The following is a 24,136-nucleotide window of genomic DNA, read 5'->3' on the forward strand; positions in this document are numbered from 1 at the left end:
TATTTATCAAAATTGATAGTTTCAATGAACAAAAAATTCAACTAGAACAAAATAATATTGTAGAAAATAAAAAGAGATATGTTGAAAGAACAAAAATGGTGTTGAAATTTAGCTCAAAAACTAATAAAAATATTCAACATTTCATTAAGTATGGCAAATATATTTAATCAATATTTTAATAAAAATATTAAACAAATACAAAATAATATAGACAGAATAAAAAAATATCATCGTTAAAATAACAACAGATCCTAAATTAAATATATGATAAAAACAAATATAGCGAAGAATCTATTTGAAGTATATGAAAATTGTGTTTTATACGTTTTGATATTATACAATCATTTTTTTAATAAATTCTCAAAAAATCACTGAAAACATAAAATATTACTAAAATTATGAAATTTTACTAAAAACCTAAATATTTACTGAAAATCTAATATTTCACTATAAACGAAAACATTTTCTACAATCCGAAAAAGTTATCAAAAAAAGAAAATATTAAAAGTAAAACCGAAAATTTAAAAAAAAACTGGTATATATCCTAAAGTTACTAAAATGTACCAAGTTCCAAATTCACTTTTTGGGAACTTTATTGAACATGTAAAACTTTATTAAAAAATCGAAATAAAAAATTGACAAAATGTCAAAATGACCTGGTCTGGTTTCAATTGTTGAAATGAATTAACAATTTGATTTTAGGAATTTTAACAATTATTTTACTAAAAGTTACTAAAAACTTTATTAAAAAACGAAATAATGAAATAACAAAATGACGAGATGATGAAATAACTTAATGACCAATTATCTATTGCCTAATGACTATATGACCAAATGATCTCATGATCATTGGAACTAGTGACTACATGACATAATAACCACATGACTTAATGACCACATTACCTATGGTCATATAATCTAATTAGCTAATGACCAAATTAGTTAATGACCTAATCTAATGATAATCTAATGAGCAAATTACCTAATTATCTAATGACAATATGACCATAAGATTTAATGACCATATGACCTAATGACCAAATTATCTAAGAACCAATTACCTAATGACCAAATTACTTAATGACCAAATTACCTAAAAATCAAATTTCCTAATGATCACATCATTATTAAAATGATAACTGTAAATTTATTTACTAAGTTTTTGAAAGTTGAAGAATTGTATAATAGGAAGAATGGAAGAATTGGAGAGAGGTTTCAACTGTTGTATCTGTTTACATTTTTATGAGATTTTAATATTTAACGAATTTAGTAATTTTTTGTAGTTACGTAATTTTTTGATTTTAGGTACTTTTTAATTTTTAATGATATTTTATATTTCTAGTGAAAATACCTTAAAACGTGACTTAATGACCAAATGTCCAAATTAATTGATGATCAAATCACTTAATGACCAATTACCTAATGATCAAATTACTTAATGACCAAATGATTTAATAACCAAATTACCTAAAGGCCAAATTGCTTATTGACCAATTACCTAACGACCAAATGAACAAATGGCCAATGACCAAATTACCCAATGATCAAATTTTCTAAAGTTCAAATCGCTAAACTGTAAATTTCTGGTGAAAGTTGAGGAATTGAAGAATAGGAAGAATGGAAGAATTGGGGAGAGGTTTCAACTATTGTATCTCGATTTTTTTTGTTTTCAGGGAATTTTTACGATGTTAGTAAACTTTACCGTCCTAAAAAAGTTACTAAAAACTTTATTAAAAAGCGAAATAATGAAATAACAAAATGGCGAAATGACAAAATACCTATTGCCTAATGACTATATGACCTAATGATCTCATGATCATAGGAACTAGTGAATACATGACATAATGACCACATTACCTATGGTCATATAATCTAACTACCTAATGACCAAATTAGTTAATGTCCAATTATCTAATGAGCAAATTAGCTAATTATCTAATGACAATATGACCAAATGATCTAATGGCCACATGACCTAATGACCAAATTATCTAATGATCAAATCATTATTAAAATGACAACTGTAAATTTATTTAAGTTTGTGAAAGTTGAAGAATTGTAGAATAGAAAGAATAGAAGAATTGGAGAGAGGTTTCAACTGTTGTATCTGTTTACATTTTACATTTTTATGAGATTTTAATATTTAACGAATTTAGTAATTTTTTGTAGTTACGTTATTTTTTGATTTTAGGTTCTTTTTAATTTTTAATGATTTTTTATATTTCTAGTGACTTAATGACCCAGTGTCCAAATTAATTGATTATCAAATCAGTTAATGACCAATTACCTAATGATCAAATTACTTAATGATCAAATGATTTAATAACCAAATTACCGAAAGGCCAAATAGCTTATTGACCAATTACCTAACGACGCTAAATCGTAATTTCTGGTGAAAGTTAAGGAATTGAGGAATAGGAAGAATGGAAGAACTGGAGGGAGGTTTCAACTATTGTACCTCGATTTTTTTATTTTCAGCGTATTTTTACGATGTTAGTAAACTGTACTGTCCCAAAAAATTCTTAAAAAATCAATAAAGGTACAAAAGAAGGAAATCTAAAATTTGATAAAATATGAACACCAGTGTTCAGAAATCTAAGCACATAAGAATGATCACTGAACACGAAGAAAGAAAGAAACATCAGTTGTTCAAGTTATCATTCAGTTGTCTATTGAATGTCAAAGACATGCGAACCAGATCAGATCTCTGAAGATGCTAACCATTCGAGCTGGCGAAACGCCATTAAATAATTTCAATAAACGTCGACCTACCAACCCAAACAAATATAGATATTCCTACTCTATTTTCTAACATACTGCAATAATTTAATATTCCCGTATGCTTCGATTATATTTCTTAATCTAAATTCTACATATTTAATAAACCCTAGATTATTAAATATTTAATTACCTAATCATCAACCAATATCTACTTTTGATTATTGAATAAAGTAATCCCAAGCTGTATTGATTAATAAACATCTTATGCTTACTTCCTAACGAATACAAAATATCGGATATTCGGATATAAAGTATCAATATCTAGTCGATAACGAGAAAAGTAATCGATACACCTTACTAATGGATATAGTACTAGAGGAAAAGAGAATGTTGATGTTAAATCAGCCAAAACTCAATATTTAAACAAAATGTTATTGTGTAGGTTTGTGAATAATGAATTATTAGATAATAGAAAACACAGTGATAATTTTATTTATATAAATATATATTTTTAGTTTTATTATTAAAGAAAAAATTATGTTTCAATTTTTATTGTATTAGCGTATGGTAAAAGAAGTTATTGTTATTAATATTATGAAATTAAATTTCGGTTAATATTAAAGTGTTTACAGCCATTTAATTTTGGATTTCGTTATCAAAAAAGTCGTGTTGATGTTCACCGACAGAAAATTTAATTAAAGACTCATTTGGCTGGTTACATTTCGTATTAATCACAGTTTAATACAATTTTCCAAGGAAAATCTGGGGGATTAATCGTAATTCCTTAGAAAACAAAACCTGCTGTGTTTACCGGTATCCATTCATTTATTCAAAATTAACTTAATAACTCCCGTTTACTTTGAACAATACGGCAACACTTCCGGTACATTCTCGCTAGCAAATTAGACTGCGCCGTTTATAATGTACATATTAGACGATAAATCTTCTTCAGGAGTTCAGGCTTAAACTGAATGACAGAACCATTTAATCTTTCCGAACGTCGGTAATCGGCGAACTGACTTATTGTTTTACCAGCGATTTCATAATGTGTGTCATAAAACGGGAACATTAATCAACGCCGAACTACTGCTATTGATTCGCTTTAATTGAGTCTGCAACACTTTGATTTATATGGATTTCAAAGCCCGCCGAGTAAATCAAGTGCATGTTTATTGCCTATAATCTACGGTCAAACGTTTCTGAATCAATCACAAAACAATGAACGAAAAAATACCTGAATCGAACGAGACTTCGCTGATGAGAATCCATCTGGAGGCGAAGTACAGGTGCAGCTTTAGAAACCTACCGATCCTCTGGTGGAGCTTGATGGTGACATTACGTGCGTGCTCCAACACCAGATCCGGCATGTAGGAAAAATGCACCGGTTCGCCGTTGAACGTGTTCCCGTTGAAGCTGAAGAAAGCACGTGCATGCGAAAAGACCTGGAAATTAATGCAAAATTCGATTTATTATAATTTCGTTCTGGTAAAAATGGAGGTAATAATGGCGAGAATTTGCGCATGCAAAATTATAAATTACAACGATTTGATTCCAATTGAGATTAAAGCGCGGCTGAGCGTAGATAATTCTATATGCAAATTTATACATATCATATATTAGCTCGATTACGCTGGAAAATATAAATGTGGTTTAATAGTTTAATTAGTCGTGTGGATGGAATAATCGATGATAATAAAAATCCAATTAGCTGGAAAACCGTTCTGCGGTTTTAGAAACCGGAAATGTAATCCCGGACTATTACAAATACAGTGTTTGATTTAACTATCTTTATTACAATTATATTTTAGTATTTATTTTAATGGTATCTGTACATTCAGATATACGAGTAATCGTGTTGATTCCTAATAGTCAAAGCTTGATTATAACAATTATGTTTAACTTCACATTAGACAATGCCATTTTTAACATTTCAGGTTATGTTAGAGTTTTCAGAATGTATATTTCATTTTATATCTTTCAGATAATTTTAATGATAAAATATTCATTGTATTTACTATGGTACTATTAAATAATTGATTAATGGTCAGTATGCACAAAACTCAGTTACTATTTTATGGACAATTACAATTTTGCTTTTAATTGTTGGACGATAATTTCTTTATGTAGATTAAAATTATAACAATAAAATAACAATAGTTATTAACAAGTTAAATCTATGGATCTTGGTGGTTAACTTTCTTTACCAATCACTTTGACCTCAAGGTATTCTTCTAGAAGACATTCTGCTCTTCTTAGTGTGTGGGCAGGAACATTGTCATGTTGAAATTTCCCTGTTGTAATTTATAATGGTGAAATTGTTCAATAAAAATTTACATCATGTTTCTGTATAGTTCAGCATTTACTGTATCATTAAAAACATGTGAATGGAGTCGTCTTACCTATTCTTAACTGGAACAATGTACATAATGACGATTTTACCAAATTACCTCATGACCAAATTATTCAATGACCAATTACCTAATAACTAATTACTTAATGACCAACGGACCAGTTAACTCATGACCAATTACTTAATGACCAAATGACCAAACGACTAAATTTCCTGATGACCACTTTACCTAATGACGAAATTACCTACTAACCAAATTACCTAATGATCAAGTGATCAAGTTACTTGCATCAGATAATGTTGGAAATTTTCGACAAAGGTACTCTCTTTTTCTTTATTTGGAGTTTTAACAAAATGTTTCATTAAACTCTATTTAATACGAATGTAGCTATCGTTGTTTTAAACAAGGAAATTCTTGTTTTTGTTGTTGGTGTTATTGTTCACTTTGTATTACACCTATACTTTAGTATTTACTTAAATGTCTCGTACATTTGAATATACTGTAATATGTTTTATACGTCAAAATACCCAAAGGACAAAAGCTAAGATGATTTTCGTCGAGCTATTTGTATTCAAGGCAAATAAATCTCCCCCCGGATAAACAGCCGGTGTTAAATTCACACACTCTGTTTACAAATCGGACGCGTTGAACGCAGGGGCACTTCCATTGAAGTATTTATTTACCTGTACGTCTTTGGTGAAGAGATTGTTGGTGTGCAGGTGAGCCGCAGAGAAATTCCTGACCCTGTCGAATTGGAAAAGGATCTCGAGTGGATGTCCGGCCCAGCCAGGTGTATCGTTGCGCCATCCGACCCATTCGTAACCTATGACAAACAACAAATTTCAATTAGGGACACTTTGGCCTTCTGTTTGTCAATCCAAAACTGGCTGTGTTCTCGTGGGATTAGCTTAAATGACACACCCTAATTTGTATGGGTATTACTTAATGTGCTGATACGTCCGTTGTACTGAAAAACAGGCGAATTTTTAAATTCAGGTCAGTGGGTTAAAAGTAATGCAAACGTTGTACATGTAAATTTGAAAATAAACTCCAAAAATTCATTTAAACCCTTTGACATGTATGTAAATTTAATAAAAACGTAACATTTTGATTATAAATGCATTAATAGCAAATCACCTGAAGCACAAATTGAATAAAAATGTAAAAGTATCAGCAGTCTGTAATTTACTCCTGCATGAAAACAGCAGAAAATTGGAGCAGCAGATGCGAATGTTCCGAACGTTCTCACCGGTAAAATTGACTGACACACATTTTAAATAAAGGAATATTGAGCAATTTTTGTTTAGAGCTCCTTTCCGTAACGATCTTCCGCAAAAGACACAGTTTCAATAAAGAAATTCTCGTTCCTAAAACTGGGGGTTGTTTAAGGGAAAAACAAAATGGAGGTTTATTTGATAAATCACAGGTGATAAAGCCATTTAGTCAGGTCGGCCGGTTTAATGTGAAAAACCGCTGAAGTTTTAATAAAAATACTGCCGAACTGCTGATTCATTCCTATTAATCATTCGGAAACGCTGCCTCGATCCGTGTTGAGCATTCTTTTAAGAGTTTTACCAACGTTTTATGCGATTTTTTTTAATAAGTTTACTCCGAAATGTTTTAGGAGATAATAACTTATCAGATATTGTTGACGGAACTTTTAAATGGTCTAATAAAATACCAAAAACTTATTTAAAAGGAAAGTTCGAGCTGGCGTTATAAATAACTCGTTTTATTCTTTGAGGCATATTTGCGCTGAGATCAACAAAGAGCTTTGCTTGGTTTAAGTGGGACTTTATACAAAATTTAGAGCGGTCGACTAATTACACTAGTTTACAAATTGGAAAAAAAGTTTGCCTTTTATACCCCACTATGATTTTTCTAAATATTGGCTCACTAAACATGAAAATAGTTAATAGCCTTTCTTCCAAAGTTCAGCACTTTTTTTCTTTTTAGTGTACTTTTGAAGTGTATTTGTTTACTTGTCCTGATCATACCACAACATAACAACATTATTTAGTTGTTGTAGCTGACAATCAATCTTTTTTTCTTACTAAAAACAGTTTTGTTGTATCTATTGGAAAAATCTCTAAATTATATAAATGAGAGTTATCATTCATCTTTAATTTCCATGCTTGTTTAGCCTAATCGGTCAATTAAACCTCTATTATTTTAAAAATATTGGACACTCCAAAACTTGCTATTAATAATGTCTCCATATAAAAAAATCATAGCTGGCTGTAAACCAATATTATGATTATATAATACTTATATTATTTATCTCAATAAATGAACAAGAACTTGACATACCAAATTTCTGACCAGTCCTTTATGTTCATATCGTCAAAATTCTCACACATGAAATTCGACCTCTCCTTTCACCCCCTAGTCCACCAATTGGCCTCTAACACATCTCCCCAATTTGTCCGAAACACTTACTAATGATCCAGCCGTCCGTCGAACAACCACCCGAAACTCTTAGGGCTGATCTACGCAAATAATGGCAACTATTATGCGGTTATCTGGATTAAAGAAGCCCGTATCATTTTGCCCACACCCCCCGACGACTAACTTCAAGCCACTTTGTATCCTTCCACTTTCGGTACAGTTCAATTTATCTCTTTTAAAACAGTGTCACTCGGGGGACCGGCTTAACGGCGCTGACGTCACCGACGCCCCAAAAGTTTTCCAACGTTCCGGAAAAGACGCTTTCGAGTATTAAAAATTACCCGCGGTCATCTCGATCCGACATCCCCCATTCATTTCGCTTCTATTTCCGGGGGTGTACAATTAAAAAAAAAATAAAAGATGCACCCGGATTTAATATTAAGATGAGGGAATCGCAATACGGAGCGCGGTCATAAAATTTGGTTCCGTGTGGCGCACATTCGTGTCCGCGTTATTAAAGGAGTTTCGGGAGTCGGACCTGCAGGTCACACCGAAGGTAAATGCAATATTTGATTTTATTGTGGCGGTCGCATTTGCATTTATATTGCTATTTCTGCTTTCGGCAACTGCTACAATGTGTTGTTTGGCGACAGATTCCTCATATTTTAGAGGCGTTTCAGTGGAAAATCCTCGAGGCCTTTCATGCACGGAACGCGGCCAAACCGCTCAGATGGGACGAACGAAAATGCATTCGGACGTTGATTTATTAAGAAGCACGTAGTTTTGGTGCATAAATGAGAATTTCGGGTTGGAAAAAGTGGGGTAGGGTGTAATTTCTGCGAAATATTTAGTGTGTAGGTTCACTTCGGGATTTATTACTTCCGTTAGTCAACAAAGGACATGATGATATTTCATGTGTAACTACCAAGGTAGAAGGTAGAGGATTCGGGCATGGTATGTAAATATTTACATACATTTCTGGGTTAGGTAAACTTCTGACCGTAAATTACGAATATCTTATTTTCGGCTTTATGTACAATTACATATTCCATTTAAAGTAGGTTTTATGTCTGTTAATTAACCTAAGTAAATATGTGAAGGTAAGCAATGAGAAAATAGAAATTCTCTGTTCGATAACCAGATCATTCGATGGCTAACTTATTTTCATCATAATCAGAGAAAAACGAATTGAATGAATTTAAACCATTGGAATTAATTTATTCTATAGTTGAATTTAAGGGAATATTTATGACCACCCAGTAGTAATTTTTGAAGTGAAAACTTTTTTAGTCGCGTTGGGCACTTTTTGTCAGGTCAAAATCTTATGGGTTTGCGTCATCGACATGCTCATGACTGGCGCATGCGCAGTGTGCTGTGCGTCTTAGACACTTTTTGGATGGGCGAAATCTCGTACGTTCGCGACACCGACTTATACCAGTATATCTGTAGCTATACAGTTGACGTATAGTGGTGTGTTTATCTTATAAATGAAATTGAATGGATTTTGTGAAAATTTACTTAAATATGTCCAATGACGAAAACTCAGTACTATGCGATACTAAATAAATTTGAATAAAATATTTTCATTTCTTATTTTCGTTACCATAAGTCTATTGTATCTTTTTTGGAACAAAATGAAATAATTGAAAGTAATTAATGATGACAATGACGCAAACAATTAAAATAATGTTAAAAATCAAGTACATTGAAATTTAAATAAATACAAATACTATCCATAAATAATATGATTGTATATTAATTGTTATTTCAACTGAATTCTACTTATATTTTATCATGATCTTGAACAGCACGTAATATATTTAAATAATAAAAAACCATATAAACATGCATAAAATTGTTGCTCGGAGTGTCAATAGATGTGGAAACCAGATTGATGTTGATAAATTTAATTCAAATATTATTAAATTTCAAATTTTAATAGTAAAAGTTTTCAGTTCTATCGGCAGTCTCTATAACTGCCAACTTTAATTTTTTTATTTAATAGATAACTATCATTCGATAGTTAATATCAGAACTACTGTCATTCTACAGCAATATCATTCATTATACTCAGAGAAATATGAATTGAAATAATTAAAATATTGGAATGAAATTATTCAACGGTTGAACTTAATTCAATAATTATGACAATTCAATAGGAATTTTCTGTTGGATAACAGCACTAATGCTATTCTAGAACAGTACACTATTTCATCATAATCATTAAATTAATTTATTCGATAGTTGAACTTAATTCAATATATATGTGCACTCAATGGTAATTTTTTATACAATAGCCAGCATCATTCGATAGTTAAGATTAGCACAATCATCATTCTACAACTATTTACTATTGCTTCATAATAAACGAAGTACTAATTGAATGAAATTAAACTATTGCAATGAACTTACTTCAATATTTATGACAATTCATTGTGAATCTCTATTCGATAATCGGTATTATTCGATATTTAATATTAGCACTACTGTTATTCTACAACAGCATATTATTACGTCATAATCAGATAAATATAAATTGATGAAATTAAACTATTGGAATGGATTTATTTATTCGATAATTGAATAATTAATTCAATATTTATGACCATTCAACGGGAATTCTGTTTGATAGTCAGTATCATTCAATAGTTAAAGTACAGTATGACTATTATTCTGCAACATAATACCATAACGTCATGATCTGCGAAATACGAATTGGTTGAAATTAACCATCGAAATGGATTTATTCGATAGTGAAACGTAATTCAATATTTGTGGCCATTCAGTAGAGATTTCTATTTGGTAACCAACATCATTAGATAGTTATTATTAGTATTTCTGTTATTCTATAATAAAATCAGAAGAGATATAAATTGAATTGAATTAAACTATTGGAGTTAATTTATTCGATAGTTAAACGTAATTAAATATTTATGTTTATTCGATAGTCGAGACAATTGACAGTTAACACACTATAGGCGGCTAGCAAAATGATCCGAACTAAGTTGTTGAATTAGAACAAAAAATAAGAGACAATTCTTTCAGTTCCGTATGTAAACCAATAGAGTAAAATTATCTCACCCCGCTTTTAAAGTAAGTACATTCAAAAAGGTAAAAATTACCCGATCAGCTAACAATCAACAGTTCTCGAGACGGGTATTTTTACCCGACCCGCCTATAGTGTGTTAATATTAGTATGACTAATGTCACTTTTTTAATAACCGTACCGTCATATCCTGACCCTATCCTGGAACTGTCATATATAATATACAACTAACTATCCTAATTTTTTATCGTTTGAATTATTTCATTATTTGAATTACTTATTGAATTTCAATGTTTGCAGAATTTTAATTATTTACAATTATTTGATTACCTGGGTGTAAATATTTATATAATTTAAATTGTTTGTTTTCCTTAATTAATAAATCATTATTAATTAACAAATTAATTTATTTTATTTACATACTAAATAATAAATATTTTTAATTTTCTAATTTCAAAAAGTCTATTTTGCAGTAGTATTCAAAAGTTTTAATTAAGTGTCATGTTTTCCAAACTTTAATTAACTTATTATTATAAAGCATGTGTGTTTTACTAATTATATTATATTTCGTATATAATTTCATATTTTAAAGAAAAGTCCACAAGAGCCAAAACCGGGGTTTTAAAATAAATGATGAAAGTGCCTTTTAATAACCTAACTAACAATAACTTTTTTATGACAGCTCTTTTCATATTTTTTTATTTCATACTTAACGGATTTACAGAATTCATACTAGTAAATTAGTTAAAGGAATATTTGAAATAATTGAGTCATAAAACGAAATGATGTGCTCACCTTTTCCGTTTCCAGCGAGGTCTAATCGAAAGTTGTCCCTGCCCTTTTGTCCGTCGACAAGCTGACCCAAGCCATTAAAAAGCTGATTGCTCTCCTCCTTGCCGTCGTAAGTCCTGTCAGTTAAATCCATATCCGCGCCGCGACGTATTCCTTGCGGCATGCTGTAGCTCAGCAACCCCTCTGCAAAAAAAAAACACCCCCTCAAAATCGGTAAATAAAACATTTAACGAATATTAATACCATCCCGCCCGAATCACCGGGGATTGCGGATTACCGCGGAGAAGAGCGCGAGTTCCCGCGGGAAGAAACCAAAATCTGAGAGGCCAAGATTGGGCCGCAGCCGTCACGCGAGGGTCGGCCGATACGCACCTGTGTACCGGTGTTATTAATGGCACCTATTAATCTACGCAATTAATAACGCCGACGCGGTGCTCGCGAATACCTTGCACATTAATCATGTTTTGAGTCTGGAGTTTATTAAAATTGTGACTTATTTCACGTCTCGTTGTTATTTATAGATCGGCTGCGATTCGGGTCCGAGGCAAATTATCGTGTATTCCTTGAAACCGTTCGTTAGCGATTAGTGCGGTTTTCGGTGTGCGTTCGCGTTTGTTGACCATAAATCACAACATCGCCAGTACCTGTATAAACACTTTCATTAGGGCGCTGGAGGAGAAAACAGCTCGCAGCAGTTTGTTGTGTCGACGCGACGACAACGGCTGAATGCTGACATGCATTTGTGTGTCGGCAAGTTAGAAACAATCGAAATTCACCGCGAATGCGGACATTATTCGATGCTTGTTCAGCAATGCCGGGGCCATTACGACAAACAACAGTCTGTTACTGACCATTATTGGGCAAGTCCGTACAGAAAGCTCAATTACAGATAACGCATCGGCGATGCGACGCATGAAACGTTTTTGTGTTGTGACCACTGGGCGATTCTTTATTTAACCCTTCATTGAAACGAACTGGTTTGTGGAGCCTTTTATGCGGTTGTGATTGTCCGACTAGTTTAGAAAATGGCGAATGCGCAAAATAAAGTAAAGGCAAATAAGTGGATTAGGTGAATGGTGATTCATTATCTAAATATCAGTTTTTAATACAAATAAATAATAATAAATATTATAAATTTGAAGGAAAAATGTAAATACATGGAACGTTTGTGGAAAACACCCCACTATATGACAAACCAAGCCATACATATGTCCCATCATCAGTTTTCAGGATTCATCAAAGTTTTTGTGGCCCAACGTCTAATCATTATCGGTAAAAACAAGTTTGTATGTGAAAAACTCAACACACATCGTGGAAAACATTAAGAACATTACATCAAATACTGACTTTTGATGTAGAAAGCCCATATATCAATGCATCTATAAAAAGCCATTGAAAATTATAAAAGAAAGTTACAAATGGACGATACTTTGGTAGAAAATTCAAAACTTCCCTTAGAAATGAATATGCTTTCAAGAAGAGGGTAACCCACAGTGGGAAAGTTTACCAATGGGTTCACCATTCTCGCTAGTAATTGTCAACATCTACATGGAAGTTTACCATACATCTTCAACCATAAAACCTAAAGTATGAGTCTGACACTTTCATAAGTTGGAATCAAAACAACGATTCACTAAAGCATTTTTTAAAACGAAAACTCTACAAGACCTTACATGAGATGTACCATGAAGAAAGAAACTAACAGCAAATCAGCTCTTATGGATGTAGAAGTTGCAAGAATAGAAAATAATTTAGAAACATCGGTTTAAAGAAACCTCAACACACAGGGAAGTATCTTAATTTCTGTTCAAAACACAAAGGCAATAACTGTGTTCACATCAAGATGCTTAGAAGCATTTTAAGGCAAAAACTCGCACAAAACATCTTGAAAAACGTGACAATACAAACCTATATTGAAGAGACAAAAATCATATTCAAAGAACATTAGTCACATAATATCCGAGAAGAAACAACAAACTGTGGAATAGCGGGGAACGCATGAAAGGAACACCTCAATATTCTATGGATAGACACAACAGAGTAGCATTGGAAAAAAGGAAAATTCCTGGAAGCGACATGCATCTGCCTGAACACCCCACTATATGACAAACCAAGACATACATATGTCCCATCATCAGTTTTCAGGATTCATCAAAGTTTTTGTGGCCCAACGTCTAATCATTATCGGTAAAAACAAGTTTGTATGTGAAAAACTCAACACACATCGTGGAAAACATTAAGAACATTACATCAAAAACTCGCACAAAACATCTTGAAAAACGTGACAATACAAACCTATATTGAAGAGACAAAAATCATATTCAAAGAACATTAGTCACATAATATCCGAGAAGAAACAACAAACTGTGGAATAGCGGGGAACGCATGAAAGGAACACCTCAATATTCTATGGATAGACACAACAGAGTAGCATTGGAAAAAAGGAAAATTCCTGGAAGCGACATGCATCTGCCTGAACGACATTTTTAGCAACCTCTGTGTGTGCATCACCGTCTCTCTTTGCATGTTCCCACAATATTTGTGTATTAGACGTTTTCTTAACCCTTATTTTGAATATTTCCATTGGAGTTCTGTGAGACTTAGCTCTGGAGAATACGACGGCCAGGGTAATAAGTCAATTTTATTTTTTATGAATCACTCCTTCACTATCTGGCCTGTGTTTTGGATCATTGTCCTGGTGATAGATCAACTATAAAATGAAAATTTTAATGTTGAAACATATTGATAATAATACTACCGTACTGAACAACAATTATAATTCCAACAAATAGAATACAAATTACCAAATTGAAACCATATATTACTGTGTAGTGAATATAATTCAGTTTCTATTTAAAAGTAAATGATTTTAACGGATAACGGACGCGTCCGCGGTTTTTCTTCGGTCTTCAATCAATATCAACGATTTTTTTTTGTATTCATTGTGGTGGAAATTTTATTAAAAAATTAATACTCCAAATTAATTCAATCATTTATTTTAAAGAATCATTATATAGCAATATTTTTGTTCTCTGAGAATTGTTAATTATTTAAAAAAATTTATTAAAATATTAAAATTAAAATTATGTAAAATTGTCAAAACAAAATTTGATTATTAAAATTTAGAGATAATATAAATTTATAAAATTTAAAAAATAGTATTAAATTAAACTTTATCAATTAAATTTTAAAAAATTAAAATTAGTAATTTAAATTTATATATTTTAAAAAATTAAGTTTAAAAATTAGAAAAATTTCCCATTAAATTTTAAAAAATAAAATTATTAATTGAAGTTTATATCATTATATAGCAATATTTTTGTTTTCTGAAATTTGTTAATTATTTAAAAAATCAATTTTATTAAAATATTAAATATTTTATATAAAAATTATGATTTTTACACTCATTTACTTAGAAACGAATCTAAGATAACCACTTTCTTTATATTTTTTTGTCTTACTTGAAATTTCCATGAACTAACAGTAACCTAAGTCGAATGTAAATTTCACTTTGATTCTAGCGAAAGTTTTAAAATCCCTTTTCTTTTAAGAAGTCCAATTTTAATATAAATTAAAGCATTATCTTCTTCAATAACACCTACCCAAAGCGCTCACCACATCAAATTCCTGTTAATAACAATTACAAAAGGTCCTTTGTATCTCGTAACTTTCTTGACGAAACTAATAATTATTGTAACTGGGTGGTTGAAAGTTTTCGCAGCACACATAAAGTTTAGAAGTTCTTATTGGATTTATTATTAAAGTTAAACTCTTCCTAGTTATTGTTTAATCAATACATCTGCTGGGTAATTTAATTACGAACTTCCCGCATGTCCAGCGTCTCCCAGTTTATTATATATGAGTTTTTAAGTGACTGTATACATAAAGTCTTTTACAGTTTATTTAAGAATTTAACTGGCAGTTTGCGTTACCTGTCCATTTACAGCCCAGTAGTTCAACTCTCATGCAGACTGTTCTGACGTGATCGCTGTAGGGGAGGAAGCGGAATTTACTGGCAATCACCGGGGGCTCCAGTTTCTGGTCCACGATTGTAAAAGTGTTAGTGTTGCCTGCTAGTAACTGAAATTAAAATAAATTAATTATTTATACATGATTTGGTGGTAATTTAATGATAAATATTTTATCAGTTTTGTGTCGGTTTAATTATTTACACTTGTGGATTGTGACTTTGGTAAAGTTCGATATATTTAATTTATGTTGAATTTATGTATGTTTTGTTTGGAAATTATAATTGCTCGTACCAGAATAGTGACTAATTTATAACAATTATATCACACAGGGTGATACAAATTGGTTGATTTTGGATGAGTACTTTTAAATTAAATATTTATCCTTCAAGTTTCGATATAAGCTTATAAAATTTTAAAAATTATTAATTTAAATCAGTAAAATTAAAAAAATTAAGCTGTAAAATATACAAAACTAAACTTAATTATTAAAATTTCGAGATAATATGAGTTTATAAAATTTAAAACAATAATATTATTAAATTAAACTTTATCAAATAAATTTTAAAAAATTAAAATTAGTAATTTAAATTTATATATTTTAAAAAAATAATTTTAAAAATTATAAAAATTTCTCATTAAATTTTAAAAACTGAAATTATTAATTTAAATTTATACAATTAAAAAAATTAAGCTTAATAAATTAAAAATAACCAATTAAATTAAATAAAATAAAATGTAAAAAGTTAAACTTGAGAATTAAAATTTATCAATTAGATTTAAAAAATAATAACAAAATTATTTTTAATTTATAAAGTTGAATTAAGCTTAAAATTTAAAATTTACAAATATTTATCCTTCAAATTTCGAGATAAGCTTATAAAATTTTAAAAATTATTAATTTAAATCAATAAAATTAAAAAAATTAAACTGTAAAATTTACAAAACTAAACTTGATTATTAAAATTTCGAGTTTAGAAAATTTAAAACAATAATATTGTTAAATTAAGCTTTATCAATTAAATTTTAAAAAATTAAAATTAGTAGTTTAAATTTATATATTTTAAAAAATTAAGTTTAAAAATTATAAAAATTTCCCATCAAATTTTAAAAACTAAAATTTTTAATTTAAATTTATACAATTAAAAAAATTAAGCTTAATAAATTAAAAATAACCAATTAAATTAAATAAAATAAAATTTAAAAATTAAGCATGAGAATTAAAATTTATCAATTAGATTTAAAAAAAAAAGTTATAAAATTATTATTTTTAAATTATAAATTTGAATTAAGCTTAAAATTTAAAATTTACCAATTAAAATTTAAAATTAAATTAAATTAAAATTAAAATATAAAATTATTAATTCACATTAGTAACGAATAATAATAATAATAAAATTATTATTTTTAATTTATAAATTTTAAAATATTGACCAATTGATGAATTAAATTAATATTAAAATATAAAATTATTTATTCATAAATGACACCCGTACACTTAATCATTCAATATCTTATTTAGTGCACGTATTGTTGGTGATAAAAACTTTGTTTAAAAAATCTCTTGATGTCCCCAAAACGCAATTTACCTCATTAATGCCCTCTAAAGTGCATGAGAACGACATAAATGGCAAAATCTGACAGTTAGCACGTCTGTGGAAATGGAGAGGGGTTCTATTTGAATACCAATTCGGCTGTGGCGCCATGAATTCGACCGATAATCGTACGGTATATTCAATACTATATGCCGAATCTTTTTTTTTTTTGTATCATGAATAAGTGATGATTTTGCTGTTATTGCCCTCCGGATTTACCTGTGGGAGAAGCCTTTACACACACAAAATTGGCACAGACAAAAAGGATGCCATCTTTTTGTCCAATTTTTCGAGTGTCAAAATTGTATGTGTATAAATTTGTAGTTTTGATGACGTGTTACGTTTAAGCGACTGTAAAAACCAGAATCGATTATATGTTTAAAATGTAAATAGACGTCTGAAATGCGGTGCAATTTGTGCAATCGACAGCGTTTGTTGATAAAAATATTAAATGATGCATGTAAACCGTGCAAACTGTAGGACGGTGTCGCTTAATTTTGAAATGCCAAATGTAGTATTTTATGTTTGTCCACATAGTTTAGAGATCGTTACCGTTGTTAGTTTTCCGTACTATTGCAATAAGCATAAAATACTCGTGCTGTTCAGTAATGATAGTATATTAAAACAGCTAGATGTTTTTTAGTCAGTCCTGAAAATAACTTTAACGTTTATGACACAAAAGTTTCCAGCTACAATTTTACATCTTAAAATTGTTACGGGTTGCTTAGAACTGAAAGTATAAAGTTTGGGAGTAGACAGATGTAACTAAGAGCGACGAACTTTCCGGAGGACTTTTTCATGGGCTTTTAGGCATTCTACGAATTGGAAACAAATTATTATTATTATAGTTTACGGTATTTGTCAGTTTGTTATATCAATTTTCGATTTAAACCACCCAATATTGACTTATATGTGTGTTTAATACTGTAATTAAATTTATTAATTTATTCATTACATTTTTCTAATAAATTAATTTGTGTTATTAATTTTAGAAAATATAAAACGCGAATTTTATGTAATAACATTATGTTATTGTTGGCCTCGATACATAATAAAAAATAAGTTTTAACAACATCGCATGCATTATTAACAGTTTTGCTCTATTTTCAATATTACAGTTCGGGACAGGGTGGAAATTTATTAGTGGCAAACATGCATATGATGGTGTTAGATGACAATTTACGTAGTAGTTAAATATTGTCCGAGCGCTTAATTGCTACATTTATGTTGGGCAATAATTCATCTTAAAAATATTTGTGCACATTGTACGCTTGTTACAGATTTGCTACTTTAAATGTTTGCACTCCGGAATACACAACGTTTTCCTGCTGTATCTCGAATAAGGACGGGATGTTTGCGCCAACAAGACAAATATGTGGTGGATTTATTAAAAATTTTTTGCCCTGTCCTCTTATTATCCAATTTGATAAAAAAAACTTTCATCAGAGAAGTAAGATCTTTTAAGAAAATGAATTTTACAATAATACTTTCAACTAATAAAAACTCCAAGAATTTTAAAAATAATAGTGTATCCCTTTTATGATACAATGATAATTAAAAATACAAATTAAGTTATTTAATAATATTCATTAGTTGTTTTAAATTTGATTTTTAATGTTGTAATTTTTAGTTATATATAAAATTCAGAAAAAAACAATATCCCATATTTTAATTATCATCAAGTATTTCACTGTTTTAGCCTTTATTCTACTTATTAACGGATTTAATACAAAAAAGCTTTATGTCAAAAAACTAAGATAGTTTTAGAAAATATCCGTTTTATTTTAAATAATAAAAATATTAAGAATTTTATAAAAAATAATGAAAATAAGTTTTATTTTAAGTCTCTTTTTTTGTTAAAAATTTAAAATAATTAAAAAAATATATTATAATATTGAAATATTTTATTAAATATATTTAATGTACAATGATTATTTAAAATACATATTAAGTTATTTAATAATCTTCGGTGGACTTTCTAAACTTGATTTTTAGAGTAGTTATTTTTGAGTTACATATAAAATTAAAAAAATAATAATATCTCAATATTTTTAATCGGTCATCAAGTATTTGATAATATTTCAATAAAAACTATATTTAATGGTCTTAGCCTTTATTTTACTTATTAACAGAAAATAAGTTTAGTTTTAATCTCTTTTTTTGCCAGAAATTTCACATATTTTAAAAAATATATTGTAATATTGAAATATGCATTTAATAAATTTAGTGTACAATGGTAATTGAAAATACAAATTAAGTTATTTAATAATGTTCATTAGTTGTTTTAAACTTGATTTTTAATGTTGTAATTTAAGTAAGTATTTGATAATATTTCAACAAAAACTATATATTTCACTGTTTTAGCCTTTATTCCACTTATTAGCAGATTTAATACAAAAAAGCTTTGTCATAACACTAAGATATATAATAAAAATACTAAGAATTTTATAGAAAATAATGAAAATAAGTTTTATTTTAAATCTCTTTTTTTTGGTTAGAAATTTGAAATAATTAAAAAAATACATTATAATATTGAAATATTTTATTAAATATATTTAATGTACAACGATTATTTAAAATACATATTAAGTTATTTAATAATCTTCGGTGGACTTCTTAAACTTGATTTTTAGAGTAGTAATTTTTGAGTTACATATAAAATTTAAAAAAAAAAATAATATTTCAATATTTTTATTCGGTCATCAAGTATTTGATATTTCAATAAAAACTGTATTTAAAAAAAGATTTGTCATAAAACTGATATGCTTTGAGTAAATATCCATTTTATTTTTTTATAATTTTAATTAAAATACTAACAATTTTAAAGAAAACAATGATAAGTTTAATTTAAATCTCTTTTTCTATCAGAAATTTTAAATATTTAAATAAATATTGTATCAAATAAAATTAGTATTCAATGATAATTGAAAATATATATTATTTATAAATCTTTATTAGATTATATAACTATTTATTTATGTTTTGTAATAATATTCATACTTTTGAGTTACAAATAAAATTAAAAAAAAAACACATGCAAATATTTAATTTTATTGCCTCTTTTAACTCCTCTTTTGCCTTTTGTTTTAAAATTGAAGAATTATATAAAACACATTTACTAAAAAAATTATGTACTAAATTTATGTTTTAAATATGTTTAGAGTTAAATATAAAATTAAAAAAGCGAATAACGAAATTTTGTTGTACAATCATATTATTTTGTTTGCCAACTTATTGAATTTGTGAATGCGCTGTTGTTTCAACCGACGTAAACAAAATTAAAATTAAATGGTTAATGAGTTATAAATAAATAAAACGCGATTATATTAAAATCCATGAACTGAAATTAATAATTTAATAAAATAAACATGCAAATGCAAAATTGTATAAAATTTAAATTGAAAACCAGTGAACAAATTCGACTGCGCCATTTTTTGTGGAAGTACGGTTAATTAGATTGTTCCGCAATTTCATATCCTCTTTCGCGACCAGTGACCGATTGCGATTAAACAATTTGAGCAGATGCAACAGTTTTTTGTGTTCTGGCAAAAATGCGACAATGACACCATAAATCCATTCATGATATTCAGTTCCATGTTCGAATAATTCGAATTTATGAAATCGTCCCACTTTTCGGATCCGCGCTTTTCTGAGTTGGCGGATCAATATCAGTATTGCTGAACTGCGACACAATAATTTGCCATTGATAAAGGGCTGAGTTGTTTCCGATAAAAAAATACGTCCGTGCACTAATGTTTATTTGCGAAGATGCGTGACAATTATGGCGACAAAGGGGGAGGCAAAGGAAATATAATAGAACCATTTACGAGCGTCATGTAGGAATTGTAAAATTGCCGAAGCATAATACGAAACAAATGGCAGATGCACAATAAAATTTGTGCGAGGGCGAGCAAAACACACCATTAGCATGAGCAGAAGACGAACAAAACGACGGAGTCTTTTATATTTCATTTCGTTGTACACACGAGAGAGCGAGACGGGGTATCGGGTGGTGGCTGTAATGAGCGACGTAGCAATAACTAAAGGAAGTCAGTGTTGATATGGATGAAAGCCCGCTTTTCAGCTGTGACGACCGGAAACTGAAGCGCCGCGACGCCTCTCATTAGAGCTAATGGGCGAAAGCGAGCCAACACTCCATCCGTGCACTTGCCGGGACCGAACTTTCCCTAAACACACACACACGCACGGCCACATGCGAGCTGGAAGCGCGGGCACGGCGAGGACGGCCAACGGGAACTCATAAATTTAATGAACCGCCAACAATTTATAGTATTCGCTTTCGAATGCAAATTTCTTCGTTGCGGCCCACGTAAGTGCCGAGCTCAAGATTTCGCATTTTCCATTTTCATTTGTTTGCGCTCGTGCCCCGACGGTGGTACTCCATTAACCGAAAATTTTACGGGTTAATGTGCCGAAAAACGTGAATTGCACAGGAATAATTATCAGTCAGGCAATACTTCCGCGCAAATTTCGTTTATTTATATCCCCACGAACAACAGAAGTGTCTAACGGCTTGCCAATTATCCGCAATTTCGCGACATAAAAGACGGCTTTCTTGCCTCCCCGTGATATTTCCTCGCGTCAGAGATTCCGATTATGCAAATCTGCATTTTAGGAATATCCTGATAATGGAACATGGATGAAGTGCCGTGAAAGAAAATGGATATCCAATCGGGACGGATTTGAAACTTGGCTTTGTTCTAGTGCAGCCGTTCATTGTGTAAACAGATGTCTGCAATTTAATCCGGCCGGAAAAGCACTCGTCGGCAGAATAAGCCAAGACTTTTCTACAATAATTAATTCGTCATGGATACGGAGCGGGGGAATAAACATTTTTCTAATGGATTATGCATTGAAAAATAATAAATTAGTTCGTTGAAACTTTTGAGCTGGATAAAATGTTATAAATCGAGTTTTCGGCGCCTTTAATCCGGACAAATCCGTTGCAGGACCGTTCTGAAATACTGCATCATGCGCCATTTAATGCTGACCTCAAACTTGTACATAATCGTTGACTAATTGAGAAATTATTAATTCGCTCATGCGTTAATCGTGATTAATTGCTGCAAGCACCCAGATAAAGGATTAATTAGAACTTTGGTAAATATTTTTGTGCGTGCTACGCGACCACTTGAGCATGTAATTAAGAAAACATAAATATAAGGAAACGTAATTAAGTATAAACGAAAGACATAAAAAGGCAGTTCAGTTTATCAATAATAAAATTGGAGTTGACACTCTAATTACAAAGCGAATGGTAGCTTTTCTCAAGAGAATTTATGGGAAATTGGAAAGAAGTGCTATTTTCCCAGACGATAATTCTGTTGTTCGTTTCTTAACATTAGGTGTGGAAAGAGTTATTTAAATTTTAAACGATTGACTTCAAAGAAACAAAAAATTTTATCCAACGTTTTACAAGCAAATTCAACAAAAGATCTTTTTACTTTCTAATTAGAGAAATACCTGAACTCTTTGGAGACAGAGGTTCGATTTTCGATTTAACACTTTGAGTCCTTTGAGTCCTTTGAATCTCTAATATTACATGAAAGTTTCAGTTGTCATTAAGAAGTAGAACGTTTTTTAGATAGATAGAAGCTGACCTTTATGTTTTTCACGATTTTGGTCAATTTACAAGGTGTAGAAATTTATGGCACTCAATATATAAAATTTCACGACTACAACATTATCAAAATGTTTCTGTTTTTTAATACTTTCCGTCGCATGTAACAATACGATCAATAAAAGGCTGATTTGCGTTCCATGTAATGAATTGTCAAAAGCCTAATTTTATTATTCTGACTTATGTGGAATCCATTAGTCCAACTTTTTTCATGAAATTGTCGAGATATTGCTTAATAATTTAAGTTTTAAACGACTTTGAACCGACCAAAAAAGTTTTTTAAATACAATATTGAAAATAAATAGTATTAGAATAAGGATTAAAAAATTTATTATTAATTTAATAATTATTAAAAATATAAAAAACTACAAAATATAAAATATAAAATAAAATATAATAAATAAATAAATAAATAAATAAATAAATAAATAAATAAATAAATAAATAAATAAATAAATAAAAATAAAATGAATGAAATGAATGAAATGAATGAAATGAATGAAATGAATGAAATGAATGAAATGAATGAAATGAATGAAATGAATGAAATGAATGAAATGAATGAAATGAATGAAATGAATGAAATGAATGAAATGAATGAAATGAATGAAATGAATGAAATGAATGACATGAATGACATGAATGAAATGAATGAAATGAATGAAATGAATGAAATGAATGAAATGAATGAAATGAATGAAATGAATGAAATGAATGAAATGAATGAAATGAATGAAATGAATGAAATGAATGAAATGAATGAAATGAATGAAATGAATGAAATGAATGAAATGAATGAAATGAATGAAATGAATGAAATGAATGAAATGAATGAAATGAATGAAATGAATGAAATGAATGAAATGAATGAAATGAATGAAATGAAATGAATGAAATGAATGAAATGAATGAAATGAATGAAATGAATGAAATGAATGAAATGAATGAAATGAATGACATGAATGAAATGAATGAAATGAATGAAATGAATGAAATGAATGAAATGAATGAAATGAATGAAATGAATGAAATGAATGAAATGAATGAAATGAATGAAATGAATGAAATGAATGAAATGAAATGAATGAAATGAATGAAATGAATGAAATGAATGAAATGAATGAAATGAATGAAATGAATGAAATGAATGAAATAATGAATGAAATGAATGAAATGAAGAATGAATGAATTGAATGAAATGAAATGAATAAAATTACTTTTTTCGGAATAATGTATTTTCTGTTCAATTTAAATAACAGAATATTAAATTATAATTTATTTTTAAAATAGTGGATTATACTACAAAATATATTTTACTCTAACAAAATCTGAATTTAAATATTATTACGATTGTTTAATTAGTAAATAAATTTAATTGGATTTTACAGTTCTGTTTCACGCTTAAGTTAGCAATACCCGAATTTTTAATCAATCATGCAGGTATTTGATGCTTTTTAAATAAAAACTATATTTAATTATCTTATTTTTACATTACCATTTTGACGAGTTATATTCGCAAATAGACGAAAATGAAATTAACCCTGCATTTGATATTTGTTCAACGCTGATACTTTGAATGTGGATTTGATTAATGTTCTGTGTCAAATTAAGTTTATATAAAAACCCAACCCACA

General features: G+C 29.4%; 1 protein-coding gene across 1 annotated transcript in view; it reads right to left on the reverse strand.

Annotated features, from left to right (window-relative positions):
- LOC109602700 (discoidin domain-containing receptor tyrosine kinase B) overlaps positions 1-24,136 on the reverse strand; it is a 93,840-nt gene that overhangs the window by 12,544 nt on the left and 57,160 nt on the right. Inside the window, exons 5-8 of the mRNA XM_020019126.2 lie at positions 15,231-15,378; positions 11,302-11,481; positions 5,756-5,895; positions 3,956-4,163 (exon numbers count right to left, since the gene is read on the reverse strand). Of these exons, the coding sequence (XP_019874685.1) occupies positions 3,956-4,163; positions 5,756-5,895; positions 11,302-11,481; positions 15,231-15,378 (676 nt within the window). The remainder of the gene's footprint in view (positions 1-3,955; positions 4,164-5,755; positions 5,896-11,301; positions 11,482-15,230; positions 15,379-24,136) is intronic.

Source organism: Aethina tumida, chromosome 2 (assembly GCF_024364675.1).
Source record: "Aethina tumida isolate Nest 87 chromosome 2, icAetTumi1.1, whole genome shotgun sequence".
Lineage (NCBI taxonomy): Eukaryota > Metazoa > Arthropoda > Insecta > Coleoptera > Nitidulidae > Aethina > Aethina tumida.